Below are 17,160 nucleotides of genomic sequence, written 5' to 3' on the forward strand. Positions count from 1 at the left end.
AACACAAATGGAATTAAGACGTGTAGTATTTCCTGTTTGAGTTGCATTATCGACGTGCGTTACAGACGTGTACACACCTTAATCACACTATTAACATCGTGTGAGAGTTTTCACCGCATTTTGCGACAGGACACGTACACACACGGCAGCGCTCGACCGTCTGACGGCAAAAAAGAGAACACGGCTGCGTCCCAAACCGCGTACTTGCCTACTATAGGCCTGTAGTAGGTGAAATACATGTATGTTGGCTACTATATAGACGGTAAATACGCGGTTTGGGATGCAGCCCACGGCTTCAAGCGGCTGTCTATTTGCACGTACAGCATGATAAATAATTAAGCGTTCGTAAAAAAAAATTAAATAAAAGCACTCAAAACTGGCGTGGCGCGGTGACGTAATGACATGTGCTGTTAATCGAACTATGTTCTATAACATGTAAAACAGGAACATGGAAGGAATATTCTAAAAGCGACTCATGTAAACACCTTAATCAGAATATTGTCTTATTCAGAAAAAGGTCGATAATTAGATTACTGCTGTCCATGTAAATGTAGTCATAGTCTTCCCTGAGCCAGTCAGATTACTCAAAACCCTGCTGCCTCGCAACACTCACCTGGGCTATTCGAACACCTACCCCGGTAAGACTCATACCACTGCACACACACTATCCCAGTATGACTCAGAACTACTGCACATTGCACTATACATACAGTAGCTTGGACTACTTGGAGTAACTTGTTTTTGCTGGAGTATTGCTGCTATACTTGTGCTGCTATAGTCCATGTTTACAATTACAGTCCATGTCTTGTGTATTTACTGTCCTGTGTATTTATTGTGTTGCACTCGTCTCACACTGTCGTCTGTTTGCACTTTATGTAGTCTTGCGTACTATTCCGTGTTGCACCATGGTCCTGAAGAAGCGCCATTTTATTCCGATGTGTACGAGCTATATACAGGAATGACAATGAAAACCCACTTGACATGACTTGACTCGACTTGATAATACTGTCAAAAGTTTTGCACCAGATTGTGACGGGGATGTCTACTTGGGTAAATTTCCCTTTGATAGCATAGAAAGCTCTTCTTGTTATCTCTTTTAATGCTTCGCTGCCAGAACGAAGTCACCTGGAGCGCTGATTTTTAAGCCGAGGTAGTCATAATGTAGAGTGTGTTCTAGGGTAGTGTTTTCCAGAGGGAAAAACTTGTGCCTGGTTTCCTGTAATCTTGCTTTTTTTTGTGTGTGGAAAATCATTATTTTAGTTTTTGTTTGATTGACTGTCAGGGCCCAGTTGTGACAGTAGTTCTCCAGCAGGTCCAGATACACTCTGTCTCTCTCACTCACACTGTCTCGGTCTTTCTCTCTCTCTCTCACTCACGCTGTCTCTGTCTGTCAATTCAATCCAACAGTGATTTATTGTCACGAATGTTGCATGTCACATTATTGCCAAAGCAAGTATATAAATTAACAGATTGTACTGATTGCCTGTCTCTCTCAGTCTCTCTATGTATCTGTGTCTCTCTCTCTCATGCTTTCTCTCTCTATCTCTCTCTCTCTCTCTCTCTCACACACACACACACACACACATACTTGCTTTCTGTCTATCTCTCTATCTCTCAGTCAAATTCTCTCTCTATCTCTCTCTCTCTCTCTCTCTCTCTCTCTCTCTCTCACTCACACACACACACACACACACACACTGCCCCTCACATTTTAAATTTACAAGCCCTTCGCACGCGCATCCACTGATGAGGCAAGACGACGCCTGTTTTTTTGTTGTTTTTTTTTTTAAAATAAAGGAGTGGTGGGTAAAAGGGTTAAAAGGTTAAAGGTCATGCCTGCAGGTGTGATGTTAGCTCTGTTGCGTGAGGACGCTGCTGTACTTCAGGGCCTCTAAATGAGCCCTAATAATAAGTCCTCGTTATTCAGCCCCAGCGGCGCTGTCACGACCCACAGCTGTGGCGTCACTGAGGTGCTCACGATCTCGCGTGCTACCACACCTGCCGTGGCTTGTCAGACGCTAATTGATCGTGTTGTTTTTGATCATTAATCAAGATCTTATATATATATATATATATATAAAAAGTTAATGATAATGTTCAATCAAAAGTTAAATAACATAAGGTTGATCCAATACAAAACAATTCATTTAACAGTGCAGTTTTGTTGAGTAGTTTTATACTGTAGTTTAGCTCAAATGATGACAAATACTAATGTTGGGCTATTTATTTATTCATTTATTGTTGTTTTACAACTCCTTAACTGGGTTAAGTGTGTTGGGTGAGGTAGCAGGATCGGTGTGACACAAATTGGGTTGATAATGGGTTGACAACACAGCAAAGGGAACCTGAAAGGCAAGATGTCCCAAGATTCATTTTTTAGAATTTTCCACTGCACCATTCAATCCAGAACATCGAGCAGAGTAAAAAGTCTCATTAAAACAGTTGTGTATGCAAGAAATGTAAGGTTTGGGTGACATTTTACTTCATTTAGAAATTTCGTTGACCTGATATTTCTGTAGACATTATGTATGGACAAACTTGTCTAACCGGTAGTTTAGCCTGATAGGCATTACCCTGCTGACAGTAAGTAAGTGTAAAAAGTTAGCTGCTTGTAATAAATAAAACAAATGAGTATTTTTCATAAGAAATAAACAGTTTGAGACACGTTTACCTCACACCTCCAGGGTTGGGGGTTTGATTCACGTCACTGCATTGCGTGGGCGGAGTTTGCATGTTCTCCCCGTGTTCCTCCGGGTACTCCGGTTTCCTCCCCCAGTCCAAAGACATGCACGGTAGGATGATTGGCGTGTCCAAAGTGTCCGTAGTGTATGAACGGGTGTGTGAGTGTGTATGTGATTGTGCCCTGCGATGGATTGGCACCCCGTCCATGGTGTACCCCGCCTCGTCCCCCGTGCTCCCTGGGATAGGCTCCAGGTTCCCCGCGACCCTGTAGGATAAGCGCTATTCAAAATGGATGGATGGGTGGAGACTATTTTTAGTATGTTCTTAAAATTTTAGTATATAACATTTATTTTAGATGCGTTGTAACTAGAGATGGCACGATATTATTATTATTTTTTCTTTTCTGATGCCGATACTGAAACTTTAAGCATCAGCCGATATCCAAACCCGACTGATATTTTTTTCGTTAAAAAGAATTTAAGATTTAATGATAATTTTTTCGGAGTTACACAAAACCACAGCTTTCACTCAAAAATCACTTATAAATATAATAAAGTTGAAAGTGTAATTATATGTAATTAAAGTACAGTTCTCCCCCCAGAAAACTTTTCTAAATCCGATTAAAATGTTTTCCATTTGTTACAGGATTGAATCAAATTCTTTTCCGTCATACTGCATCCACTGTTTTGTTTGTTTGTTTGTTTGTTTGTTTGTTTTTGCTGGAATTGGCCCAATACTGATCCAGATCTATGCCATCTCTAATCATAATTGCTATTTTCACAGGAATACGACTCCATCCCACACTGCCTTGGACCTCAGTTATTCCCGGGATCTTATATAAGTTTCTATTTACACCCTGCACATAAAATTACCCACAGACAATCACACAAAGTTTGGGAAAAGATAGATTTCAAACTCCAGACCATTAGAAAACAACATAATATGTTATATACAGTTGCAATCGAGATTATTCATATTATTCATCGCAAATCAGGTTAACTGTCAAAAGGGACAGACTTTCAGCCGGTTGAAACGAACGAATCAAACGAAAGCGATTGAGATAGTTCAACACGACGAACGCTTCAAGTGGTTTCTGAAAATGCAACTTATAATGATTTCTCCAGTCGCAGAATTATTCACCCCCTTTATGCCAAGCATCTTTAGTACTTTTGCTGTTATGACCTGCTGCAAATGAGATGCAGAGCTGTGCATCTCGTTTAAGGAAGGTCAGAACAGTAAAAGCGTGCTCTACTGAGTACTAAAGATGCTTTCCATGAAGGGGGTTGAATAGTTTAGAAACTGGAGAAATCATTATAAGTTGCATTTTTCAGTTGAATTCATTGAAACCACTTGAAGCGTTCGTCGTGCTGAACTATCTCAATCGCGTTCGTTTGACGTGTTCACTGCAAACGGTCGAAAGTCCGTCCATTTTGACAATAAACCGGATTTGTAACGGTGGTTAAATCGTTTTGATTGCAACTGTACATATGTTGCTGCTATTTAGGAGTACTACACGGTACTACAGTGATATCTAAGGTCTAATTATGTTCCTTAAATGAGTTTGAAACGCACGAAACATCCTTAAGACCTCTAATAAGAGGCTACAGAATACCTACCCTTAAGGCAACGACCCGAGCGACGAGCATTTGTACCGTGTGATGAAAGCTACAAGTGCGTGAGGAAGTGTGCGCATGAAAGAAAATCCAATCAAAGAACAGGGAATGAACATTTTCATTAACATTTGAAGCTCCTCCGTGAGAGGAGTATATGAGTATATGATAGCATTGGAGTGAGGCGTGTGTGTGTGTTTGTGTGTGTGTGTGTGTGTGTGTGTGTTTGTTTTTTCCTGCCTGAGGCGTTGTGCTCCAGATTTGAGAATGAGTTGGCGTGTGAAGACAGCGTGTCTCTGCACACCACGCCTGCACCTGTCAGGTTTTGTGCAGCATGCCTATGTTTCGTGCGGACCAGTGATGGGCTGAGAGAGAGAGAGAGAGAGAGAGAGAGAGAGAGAGAGAGAGAGAGAGAGAGAGAGAGAGAGAGAGCATAGCTGAGTTGCATGTGTATGTTGCTTTCGGTACACACACACACAGCTGCATACCTGAGTGTGACACACACCTGGGACTTAACTAATGCCTTTAGTGGCCCTGGAGACAGGGCGAAATATTTACATGGACACTCGTTCTCGCTTTCAAGCAAGTTATCCTAAAAACAAAGAGTGCAAGGCATCTCTCAGGCAGGGTGAAGACTGTGATAGTTTCGCTGTAATTATTGTACAATGCAGTCTGATGGTTTCAGATGTTTAACACCGTTCCTGTCTCAGACAGGATCGCACGCTGACAGGAAGCTGAACGCATGAATTCCTGCTTAATGTGAATTCCTACTTTTTTTTTTTTTTAATTGCTTTTTAGCTTTATCGCTCTTTTAAAAGCCGTACTTAAAAGTCAAATTCCAAATTTTCACTGCCTTGTAACGATTCAATTCATAAATAAATGAACGGATAAACAAACAAACAAGCGAGCAAACAAACAAATAATTAAATAGCATTTAATACATCAAACATTCTTTGAAAAATAGTGAATAAAACGATTAATTTCACAGAATAACATTCATTTCCATAAACATTAGATGTATGACATTGCCGTACCATACCAATTTTACTTCTGTTGTATTCTACAAAGGTGTTTACTGTATAGTAATTTAAAAAAAATAAATAAATAAATGTAATAATAAACATAAACTCTGTGGCATTTTGCATTACATCAATAAAATATACATATTGGCACCCTTATATAGTAAATATGAGCAAAAATACTCCGCTCTCATGGATCTCAAACAATTGCAAACACAACACAGTTTTATATTAAAAAAATCTTTGTTAAATGTAGGTGTGCAACAATTATTGGCACCCTTGTAGTCAATACTTTGTGCTAAGTCCCTTTGCCAAGATGACAGCTCGGAGTCTTCTCCTATAACGCCTGATGAGGTTGGAGAATACATGGGAAGGGATCTGAGACCGTTCCTCCATACAGAATCTCTCCGGATCCTTCACATATCAATATTACTTGAGGGCACTGTATGATACCGCTTAAAAACACACACACACACACACAAAACTATAGCATTGCTGCATTATTGCAATATTATTTTATGACATTAATTCATGAACGCAGTTTTCACCCTTCCTTCTAGGCAAATCCACATGGAAAGTCATTTTCTTTTCTTTTTTTTTTTTTTTTTTTGTGGCGGGTTTTAGACAACACACCAAAATTAAAGGTGCTGTCAAATCCTTGAGAAAATACCGATTGTTGTTACATATTTTTATCCAGCGAAATACACCCGATCTTAAAGGAAGATTTCGTTTAAGCTATATATTGTAGTTCAGAGTAGGCCACACCCCTACACCTCTAAAGCCTGAGATCCTGTAAAGCTGTTTATCTCACGCAAATGATTCATCTTTTCAGCTAATTACCAACTCCACATACACGATGAAACACTAAACCTTAAGAGGCCTTAACACTCAACACACACTTATCAGTAATCACCGCTCATCTGAATCAGATAAAATAGCCAAATAACACTAACTTTACTCTCCTAAAGAGTCTACAGGCTTGTTCGATAAATTTTTTTTTAAAATAGTGCTTTGGTCTTCACTTATTGAGGGCTAAATCAGACTATGAATATATAACAAACAAATTAGCAATACATTGCATTACATATAAGTATGTATATCAAATGTTCAAATTTAAAGCGGTCGTATTGGGCACAGTTCATCAGTATCACTCACAAGTTCATATTTTTCCCTAAGATTCCATTAAATTCCATTTAAACACCTCATTTCTCCAGATTGACGTGCACACACGCCAGCAGGAAAAAAAACAAACAAACAACAACATCACGTTTGTTTCACCTTTTTTCAGGTCACAAGAGTTTGTGCTTTCCGGGTTCTTAGTAACATGAAAAGCTGCATTTTTTCTTTATCTTCGGGAGAGACTGAAGAAGAAGAAGAGAAGAAGAAGATGAAGAAGAGAAGAAGAAGAAGAAGAAGAAGAGATTCTGGCTGGGGAACGACGTCAGTGATAACAGGAATTAACTTGTTTTGAGGACGTTCCACAACAACGAGTGGCTGAAACATCTGGAACGTCTTTCTGTAATAAATAAAAATCGCAATGCTGTCGTGCAAGACGAATAAAACTCTTCGGGACGTGTTGATATCAGAAAGTAATCGGCTCCGTACTCTCGTACTCTCGTACTCTCGTACTCGGCCGTATGTCGGTGTCTCCTCTCTAGTGGCGACTGAATAACATCCAACACTACTCAATTCATTTTTAATTTGATGTCATCTCCCTGCATATATAGATATATACATATACGTATACAGTGCATGGAAAAACAATTCAGCATGCACACTAGATACACATTGCAAATAGTTAAGGAATGATCCCTTGTCAGCCGTTATTAGCTGTGAGATATATTCTGTCATGTGCATCTTAATAGTCTTGTCCCTGGTAATATCAGTATTGGGTTATTTTTCAGTCAAATGTGGCATTTATACACAAGTACATATATGAGTGCACTCAAGGTGTGTATGAACGGTTGAGAAGCAGCCATGCATTTAAGGGTTAATGAATTAAAACGGAGATGTCAAACCTTCGGCCCTCTGAAGAGATTTAGAAACCATTTCTACGTTAAAATCGTCTTTGTGGAGTGTCATTGCATGGAAAGATTCAGAGGGGAGAAAGCTAGTCCTTGTTATTCCACTAGGGGGCAAAGTAGAGTTATATCCTTCCAGGAACAGGTGGATTGATACTGAGGTCATGTGCCACTCAAATTGCACACAGGTAGACTCCACTCAGCTACTTATGTGACTTGTGATGGTAATTGGTGGCACCAGAGCTAATTTAGTAGTTTGGAAGCTCATGCAGTAGCTTTATTCTTTTTGCAGTATTGCTGAGGTACTAGCTATTTCAATTCAGTTCAATTCAACTTTATTTGTATGGCGCTTTTTACGACGGACGTCGTCTCAAAGCAGCTTTACAGAAACATATAAACACAGGATAGAGATTTTAAGTGTGTGAATTTACCTCTATTGTGCGAGACGGTGGTGACGGTGGCGAGGGAAAATCTCCCTAAGATGGAAGGGAGGAGGAAACCTCGAGAGGAACCAGACTCAGAAGGGAACCCGTCCTCATCTGGGTCACGACGGATATCATCATATTGCGTGTTCTAGTTAAAGGACGGGTGACATGTTCTCGTGTTTTGAGGCTTATCTATAAAACCCTCATAGGTATTTTGAGATAAGTGCTCGGTGTTTAGGTCTGGCAGAACGCGAGAGCTTCCTTCTCTGTCCATACTCTCACAAACAATATACAATACAACCGATTCTATTGGAATGAAAGAGTGATATTTATCTCTGTCGTCAATCTAGACGGAGGCTATCTCATGCCGAAAGGCACGTAAGATGCGAGCTGTCCACCCTGACCCCGAGTGCCTGCACTGATATAACAACTGATTTTGTGACTAAGGGAATCCTAAACATGAGAAGGACCTGATCATAGATCTCTTAGTCTGTGCTCTCGTCTCATTTTTTTTTATTTTTATTTTTTTTAAATTCTAAACTATCGGCTCAGATCAGGACTACGTGCATTGTTCAGTTTATTTTTACTGCTGATTTAATCCCGGTATAAATATACGCTGTATGACGTACAGTACTAAGCTAAGCTGTCCTGATTTGACCTTCGTATCATGTCTAATTATGTGTGAGAGATGCCATGTTTGGATTTGACTTGAACACAAGTATGCACAAAGAAAAGAGATGATTGACAAACTAACATAACCTCAAGAGACTCTCCCAGATTTCGTGTAACCATAAAAACAAAGCTCACGAATTTGTAGTCACGGCCTATTCCTCTGTAGAATAGTGTGTGGGGCGTGTTTTTATATCTTTGCGGGTACTAAGGATGGGAACTTCGGACGGTTTTGACCTTGTAGGACATGTGACGGATCCTCATGAGGAAAGCATCTACTGCTATTTTTTTTAAAAATTAAAAACGTTTTGTTTGATGGGGTCATTAGGATTAGATTTAGATGTTGCATAGCATCAATTAACAGCATTATGTCAGTTGAAGGTCCTGACAAGGATAGTAAGAGATATGTGTGTGTGCGTGTGTTTGTTCTACATGCGTGCCTGTGCTGTGTTCGTGGGTCTTCACGTGTGTGTGGGTGTGTAATCATTACCCTTCCCGATCTCTCATATCATCAGTAGTGGAATGTATTCAGTCATCGAGGAAGCGCGTTCTTGGCTTTAGTCCATCTCTAGTTCGGCTTTATCGCGCTTCAGGAAACACAGCCGTCTCCTGCTGCTAAAGGCCTCCGATGCCAACAGGAGCTCATATTCAGTCCGTGTAAACCGCACACACACACGCATACAAATTACAAACATGAAATCAACACCAGTCTGCAGAGAAAATGCCAGCGCTGTTTGATCCTGTCCTCAGATTCCATCTCATATACAATTTTAGGCCTGATTTCCAAGTAAAGGAAGTGGAGGGAGAATTTAATTAGCCGCATTCCTGTTCTTGGAAACAAGGATATTTTCCAAAAGATAATGTCACGAAAACCTTTTCAGCGGTGTACAGTTACTACACGACAAGCAATAAGGAACCCTCATATAACAACTCTGCATTAGCGGATAACGTGCTAGCTCACACAGAGCTCAAATACAAATATGACCTCTAGCGATATGTTGCAGCCGGCCTCGTTTACCCGACTTTCGTTACGCCATTAACCGGATACGACACTTTAAACAAACTCGTAGTTTTGTGTTCGAAAGCAAAAGTATGCTATAACGGAGCCCAAAAAGACATCAAGGCCCGAATAAATAAATAAAGCAAGAGCAGCTTTGACCAGACTCGGAACCATCTGGAAGTCTAAACAGCTAAGCCTCGGAACAGAGATCAAACTTTACAACAGCAATGCTAAATCAGTGCTTCTGTATGCCTCCGAATGTCGGAGAAGGGTGAAAATGGGCAAGTTAGATGCCTTCCGTAACATAACAGCTGCCTTAGGAAGATCTGTAACATCTACTGGCGCAATACCATCTCAAATGTACAAAAAGACAAGATCTAAGAACACATCTCAGGAGATACTCCGATTAAGATGGCTCGGACATGTACTCGGGATACATAAAGGGGCTTTGTGTTGGACACCACCTGGCAAGCGCAAATGAGGCAGACCAAGAACAAGATGGCGGCAGACAGTGGCGACCAAGCCGGAAGAAATGGGGCTCTCACGGGGAGAAGCACAGTTCACAGCTCAGGACAGACCTCGATGGAGAGAGCTAGTAGCGGCATTATGTCTGACACGGGACGAAGAGGATTAAGTAAGTAAGTAAGCACAGCAGCTGTTTTATTTCCTTGGTTCTGAATGCTTTAATAAACGTACGGATCGATTCAACAACCAGAGAGTCCAATCACTCTTATTCGGAAGGTCTAGTATTCAAACGAGATGAAAAGCCGTCTTCTGATCTGCTGTCGTAGGAAATGGTAAGAATCCTCAAAGTGGAATCCTAAGGGATAAAACACTTCCTGGTGTGCTGTTATAGAAAAATAATCAGCGACGGGGTGCTGTGATGAACCCTGAAGTCAACACACATTGAAGTGTTTTATTCCAGTTACAGCATAGCAATTCGCCAATGTTTACCGTTTTTATTTATTAAATCAAGCCTTTTTGATCCGGCTTTAGTTACATTGAATGTTACGGAGTATCTGCGAATCCTGTTACGTTACAGCAACTCTAAACAGTCATCTACTCACTTTATCTTCACCTTAATCAAATCAAAAAAAAAAACTTACAGCTTGTCATTTTACGGAGAAACCGGAAAGCGTAAAAACTCCTCTGTCCCGAACGGTCGAAAAGCGTCTGGCACCGGAGACTCCTTCCACAAGTGTCTCCTTACACCATATCACCATGTCGCCATATCGACAAATTCTCTTCATTAAATAACATTTGAATTATTCGCTTATTATTAGATTATTACTACGTCCACAACTCAAAAAATCCCTGCGATTGAGTTGTTACTATAGAAATGATCATGTACTGGAATGATCGCGTTAATATAAACCTGGGATTTGTCTTGCTGTGAAAAATCTTAATCGACACCTTCTGACCAATCAGAATCAAGAACTAAACAGTGGGTTCTGCGGATGGACCGTGCTCTCTAATGTATAATTGTATATACGGTATACTGTAGTTGTTTAACGCATTGTCTGCAGCACACTTCTCTCGGGTCTCCCAGGCAGCTCCATCAAAACCCTTTCAGATGATTCAGAATGATGCAGCAGCACGCCTCGTCTTCAACCAGCCCACGATATCCCACGTCACACCCCTCTTCATCTCCCTCCACTGACTTCCTGTGGCCGCCCGAATCGAATTCAAGGCCTGGTGATGCTCACCTATAAGACCTTGTCTGGATCAGCACCCTCCTACCTCAACTCTCTCCTGAAGGCCTACGTTCCATCACGCGATCTGAGATCGATTAACGCCCGACGCTTAGTAGTGCCTACTCGGCGTGGCTCGAGGTCCCTTTCCAGAACCTTCACACTGACCGTCCCTCAGTCGTGGAATGAACTTCCAGCATCAATCCGGACCGCAGAATCCGTCACTATCTTCACAAAACGGCTAAAGACCCACCTCTTCCGTGAACACCCAACTAACCCCTAAAACTCCAACCCCACATTATCCTAATAATGGGTCTCTAGCTGCGAAAACGTTTGACGCCCCATGAACCAACAAACCAAGATGATTTATCTCCACGAACCTCGGCAAAATTGTCATATAGTTGAAGGTTATTATGCTGCACCCTACAGAATGACATCCATGAGAAGACACGTCCAAAGTGAGACAACAATAGAGCGTTTTAATCACCGCGGCGCTTTTTCCCGACACATGTCCGACACACGAGACGGCAGACTGCTGACTAGCCGCGGCACCTCGGGAGATAATTACACGTTTATTGTGTGTGATTGTGACTTATACACAATAGTCACACGAGCTAGAGGACTCGCTGACTCGCTGTCAAACACTGCAACTCATTCAGCACTGAGATCACACTGTACAGCGTAACTACAGTGACATGAGTGATATTTGAACTCGTCTGACCCTTCGTAGCATCGCATAAACTTGTTTCACCTGTGTTTTCTGCCGCCGCACGTGAGGAAAGGAAGACCTGTGGTTGCCCTAGTCGCTCACAAAGAGTTTATTTCCCAGACTCCGAGTGTAGATTTGTACATAAGAGCTGCTGTGCGAGTCTCATCCCATGATTCACAACCTGCTCATACCTTTCAACACACTCGGTGCCGTTTGACTTTACAGTACAGAGTCGAGGGAGACGAATGATTCGTATTCACACTGTCCGGCGTCACCCAGGAGAGGTTTTTCAACGTCTCAAGACGTTCTTCTTCTTCTTCTTCACATCATCGGAGAGAATTTTTTCCCTCTTCACCACTGTCGCCTCTCACTTGCTCATTGGTGATTTAAACGAACGTCCGGATTTCTGCAAAGCTGCTTCGTGACCGTGTCTATTGATAAAAGCAGTCGAGCTGAATCGACTTCTGAGACACAGCGTTGACACGTCAGCTGTCGATGCTACAAAAACACAGCCGTCCGACACGTGAGATGGTAGACAGTAGACCAGCCGTGACTTCCTGTCACGACTTCTCGTCACACGAGGGTATAAAAGGAAGCAGATTTCACTTTGGACCCAGAACGATGTAGCTGAACAGAAGTCCTTGGTGAAAACACACCACGGACGATTGATACCACGATATAATATTCATATTCGGATCATTCATTGAATCATGGCTTTGTAGTATAGTATTATTGACTGACTCCATATATATATATAATTATTTTGACATTTTTGGCAGATGCCCTTATCCAGAGCGACTTACATTTATCTCATTTATACAACTGAGCAATTAAGGGTTAAGGGCCTCGCTCAAGGGCCCAACAGTGGTAGCTTGGCAATGCTGGGGCTTGAACTCCGGACCTTCTGATCAGTAACCCAGAACCATTAACTTCTCCATAACGTTACCCATTTTTGTGTGAATGTTAAAAATAGCTTTAATTAGGACGCCTTTATATGGCTAGCAAAACTCGAGTAGAGCTTCTGTATAATATTCCTTGTAAAATATCTCCGACTGTATCTCTATTACGTACTCAATTTCAAAATAGGACACACCTCCTAACTAGCTCGCTAGCGAGTTACTAACTAGCTAACTAGCTAGCACAGTGACGTAATAACGTGATGTTAGCCGTAGCTTGCAAACCGTTTAAAATGTTATCGCGTCGTGTGTGCGCAGACTGGAAATTCATCCGTTCTGTAAAACGAATCGTATCACGTTAGACTGAATCCCGTCACTCGATATGCCGTGCGATGCCGTGACTTTCGAGCCGCCACGACGGAGCGATCCGTGTGTAATAATGCCTTTTCAGAGACGTGACATAGTTTCAGGCGTGTTTGCTCATACTTTGTTCCCATGACAACATGACAACACTGTGGTAGCTGTACAGAGAAGGGTGTGTTAGACAGGACATGGACTTTCCAAACATACGCTTGTTGAGCGTGCATATTTGTGTGTTTGTGTTACTAGTGCGCTGCGATTGTAGGCCACATGCGTTTGAAAACTGGCCGTGCGTGTGACTGTCCAGGATTTATAATCATGCCGCAGAACAAAAACGATGCACGGGAGAAACATGCAGAGAATTTACACGCAGAATACAGAAGTCAATAAACAAACTGGTATTTAATTACCAGCTGGAGGCCTGCTTTCCTTTCCAGTACACAGTTTCATCATAAAGGTTATCATTTTCTCATGAAATGATTCCGGTTGCTTCAAGGACAAAAGGGGGCAAATAGGATGAATAATGAATAACATTGCCTTTATTCTATATTGCGAACCACACAAGAATCTCCCATCGTTACGAGCTGCAACATTGCACAGCTGAAAATTTTGTGTGTTTTTTTTCAGGGTTTGAATCTAGCTCGAAGTAGGAAAGTTAGGAAGGGAAAACGCTAAACTGTGTCTGGATGCGAAAGCCATTTGGGAAGCACTGTGTAGAAATTGATACGATTAGACAAAGTCCAAGTCTCTCTTTAAATTGTTCTACTAACTAATGTGGGTCAGTGTAAATGAGTGATGACATTTCTAGATCTGAATTGTAAATGTATTTTTTTTTAAAAACTTCCTTGGCTATAATGAGATTATTCGACTTAACAAAAAAAATCTGATTTCAGTTTGAATTCTGACATAAAATAATGTTCAGTGTTAGTGGTGAGACATATCTACTTTCTGTATTTTGTCTCCCTCTGCTGGTGAAACATGACAAGCTCACTCAGAACGTTTCAGTTTTAGTATTAATAATACATTCATCCATCCATTTTCCATAAATCTTATCCTACACAGGGTCACGGTGGAGCCTGCAGCACATCCCAGGGAACTCGTGGCACAAGGCGAGGGACACCCTGGACGGGGTGCGAACCCAACACCGGGCACAATCACACACGACAGACAATTTGGAAATGCCCATCAGGCTACACATGTCTGTGGACCCGGGGGAGGAAACCGGAGGACCCGGAGTTTGCATGGGGAGAGGTGGGATTTGCACATACAGGGCAGAGGTGGGATTTCAAACCCCCCAAGTGCTATAAGCCTGAATGATGATGATGATGATGATGAGGATGATGTGACGTACACAAGTCATACAACGCGCTGGAGACAGGAAAAAGCTCACATCACATTCATTTCATGTACCGTACTGAGCAAAAGTCTTAGGCACGCTATTTATTTACTACAAACTTTGTTATAGATATTTTTCTTTGATGACTTCTATATTATCGAGTCAGTACACAAAACATTTTCATTTCCCAAACATTCATTTTCCAGCACAGAACGAAATGTTCATCAGTAAAGAAAACAGCATATTAAGTGGAAAGAGACATTTTTCAGACAAAAAAAAAAAAAAAAACCCACAGTGATTGCTGATGGATTTCGCTGGAGAAATAAGAAGCGAGTGTGACAGTCAAAGTCTCCAGAAGAAGCGTGTCTGGTTCTGCAAGATGCTCGATAACATGTACAGCTCATTTCCTTATAAAACTGCACTAACTCTACCGGAGACTACTCTTTTTATTTATTTATTTTTTTATTTTGACAGAAAGTCACATTTAATCTCAGTATTTTGAAGGCATCTTTGCTGTACAGCATTTCTTTGCATGTGCCTAAAACGTTTGCACAGTACTGTACATTCCTGTACCTTTATTTATTTATTTATTTATTTATTTATTTATTTATTTTAAGAGAATGGCAGTATTGGACAGGTCGTAGATTGTTCAAGACTTCTGTGACGCTTCAGGAGAAAAACGATCAGTTAACATTAAAGGTAAAAGGCGGTGCTTAGATGATCAACTACTCCACTGTTGAATTCTCGATTCTGATTGGTCAGAAGGTGTCGATTAATTTCCCATAACAGCAACTCTGACTGTAGTTCCCGCCGCCAGGCAAATCATGTTGATATCAATGCACTCGTTCTGATCATTTTTACCCTTAAACAGATTATGAAAAGGTGTGTAATTGTGGTATGTGTTATGGTGAAGTTTTCTGTAAGGAGATGTTTCTTTAACTCTTTTTTATTTTTTTGGAAGGAGCGTCCAGTTTCAGAGCTTTGTACCATAATAGTCAGGGGTCAAGCTGTAACTTTAAGTTTGCCAAAAGTCTTCAGTCTGATCTCGTATTATAAGAGAGACTGCCGAAGGAACGACTGTATATAGTACTGTAGCTGCTTTTATAATGTAAGTGATAACAGGAACTAGCTTGTTTCAGGGACGTTCCACAACAATAAACATAACTCTAAATGGATAAAAAAAAAAGCACAAAATGTAATATTGTAAAAAAATTTTTTTAAAAATTGCAATCGAGGGCAAACTGCTGTGGTATAAAAGGGAATAAAACGTCAGAATAATCCTCTTTAGGGTGGTGAGAATGACTCCACTTCACATCAACCCACATCACACTGATTATTTTCCTACAATGGAACACCACTAGCATAACTGATTCATCCTGTACATGTACCAAATGCATGTGTTAGTTTGTGGTTTGAGATTAAAGTGCACCTGTTATGGTTTTTCAAATATTCCCTTTCATGTCGTGTGTTATATATGTCGCTGTTTGCGAATGTAAAACGTCTGCAAAGTTTCAAAAATCAAAGCGCACGACAAACGGAGTTATCGACTCCCAAAAGAAGGAATCGATTCTGAACAGCTGAATCGAGTCGTTAGTGATTCCAGACTTCACTTCCTGTACTAACCTACGTCGGTTTGTAACAATAAACCCCGCCTCTGGTCTTCATCGTGTGCTCGCTGACAGCGGTAGACCAATCACAACAGACTGCGACATTTGACCAATCAGAGCAGAGTATGTTTAGAGCGAATCCTTTAGAATCATTGAACGAGTCGTTTGTGACACTGGGGGGAAAAAAGGTAACGCTGCAGTTTAAATGTTGAGCACGTTAAAGTGTTTTTTGTCCTCGGATGCGTGTAAATCTATCGTACGAGACCGTTAAAACTAAATTAGGCTCGTTTCAAAACCATAATAGGTGCGCTTTAAGTGATTTATTTCTCTCTCTGCTCTTGCTCTCTCTCCATCATTCGAGCCCCAAAGCAAAGCTGATGTTCAGGGTTATCATCGCCGTCTGCACACTGACGGAGAGACAGCTGCTTGATTTGTCCAAAGTTTCAGTACTGAAGACGGCCAGCTTCGGTTTCATGTCCTTTATTGTGACTCTCACTGTGCCACGCCTTCACATCCGTCATGTATTCAGCACTTTCTCGTCCTGTCCTGAACCCGAGTCTTTAAACTCCGCCTCCACCATGGCGTCTGGGGGGGTGTCCAGTAAGAAGTCTGTCCTCTTTCCAAACACTTTGTCTTGCAGCTCGATGATGTCGTGACGGATGTCTGCCATCATCAGTAGGAGGAAGTCGAAAGATCCCGGAGGTCCCTAAAACGGAGATGGACAGGAAGTGTGTGGGATATAAATGACATAATATCGACATCAATCACCACAAACGACGACGACCACTTCGATCCGTTCCTTCCATCGCGTTTCGAGCCTGTTTTCGTTGGCCGCAACTGCTTTCCGTTTACTTCCTGTCTGATTCGCATCCAAAAAAGTGTGTAAAAAAAACGTAAATAAAAACAGAACGCGGTGATTTGCAAAGCTCATAAACACGTGTGTTATTCACAGTAGAACACACACAACATGCCAAATGTTTAAACTGAGGAAATGTAGAAAGAAGGTCGATTTGAATCCCATGGCCGTAACACGTTTCAAAACATTTGGGACGGGGGGGGGGGGGGGGTTGACGAAAGGCTGGAAAAGTACGTGTTAGTAAAAAAGAAACAGCTTATTAGTGGGTCATTAGTTTGG

The 17,160-nt window shown here is 41.3% G+C and overlaps 1 protein-coding gene across 4 annotated transcripts in view; it reads right to left on the minus strand.

Moving 5' to 3' along the window:
• Window positions 1-8,721: 8,721 nt before the first annotated feature.
• The window catches only part of LOC108263967 (collagen and calcium-binding EGF domain-containing protein 1), a 31,214-nt gene continuing 22,775 nt past the window's right edge, over window positions 8,722-17,160 (minus strand). For all 4 annotated transcript variants that reach the window (XM_053678166.1, XM_053678167.1, XM_053678165.1 and 1 more), the window contains one exon: window positions 8,722-16,731. In XM_053678166.1, coding sequence (XP_053534141.1) covers window positions 16,543-16,731 — 189 coding nt within the window. In that variant the 3' untranslated portion in view covers window positions 8,722-16,542. The remainder of the gene's footprint in view (window positions 16,732-17,160) is intronic.

Source organism: Ictalurus punctatus, chromosome 4 (assembly GCF_001660625.3).
Source record: "Ictalurus punctatus breed USDA103 chromosome 4, Coco_2.0, whole genome shotgun sequence".
NCBI classification, from domain to species: domain Eukaryota; kingdom Metazoa; phylum Chordata; class Actinopteri; order Siluriformes; family Ictaluridae; genus Ictalurus; species Ictalurus punctatus.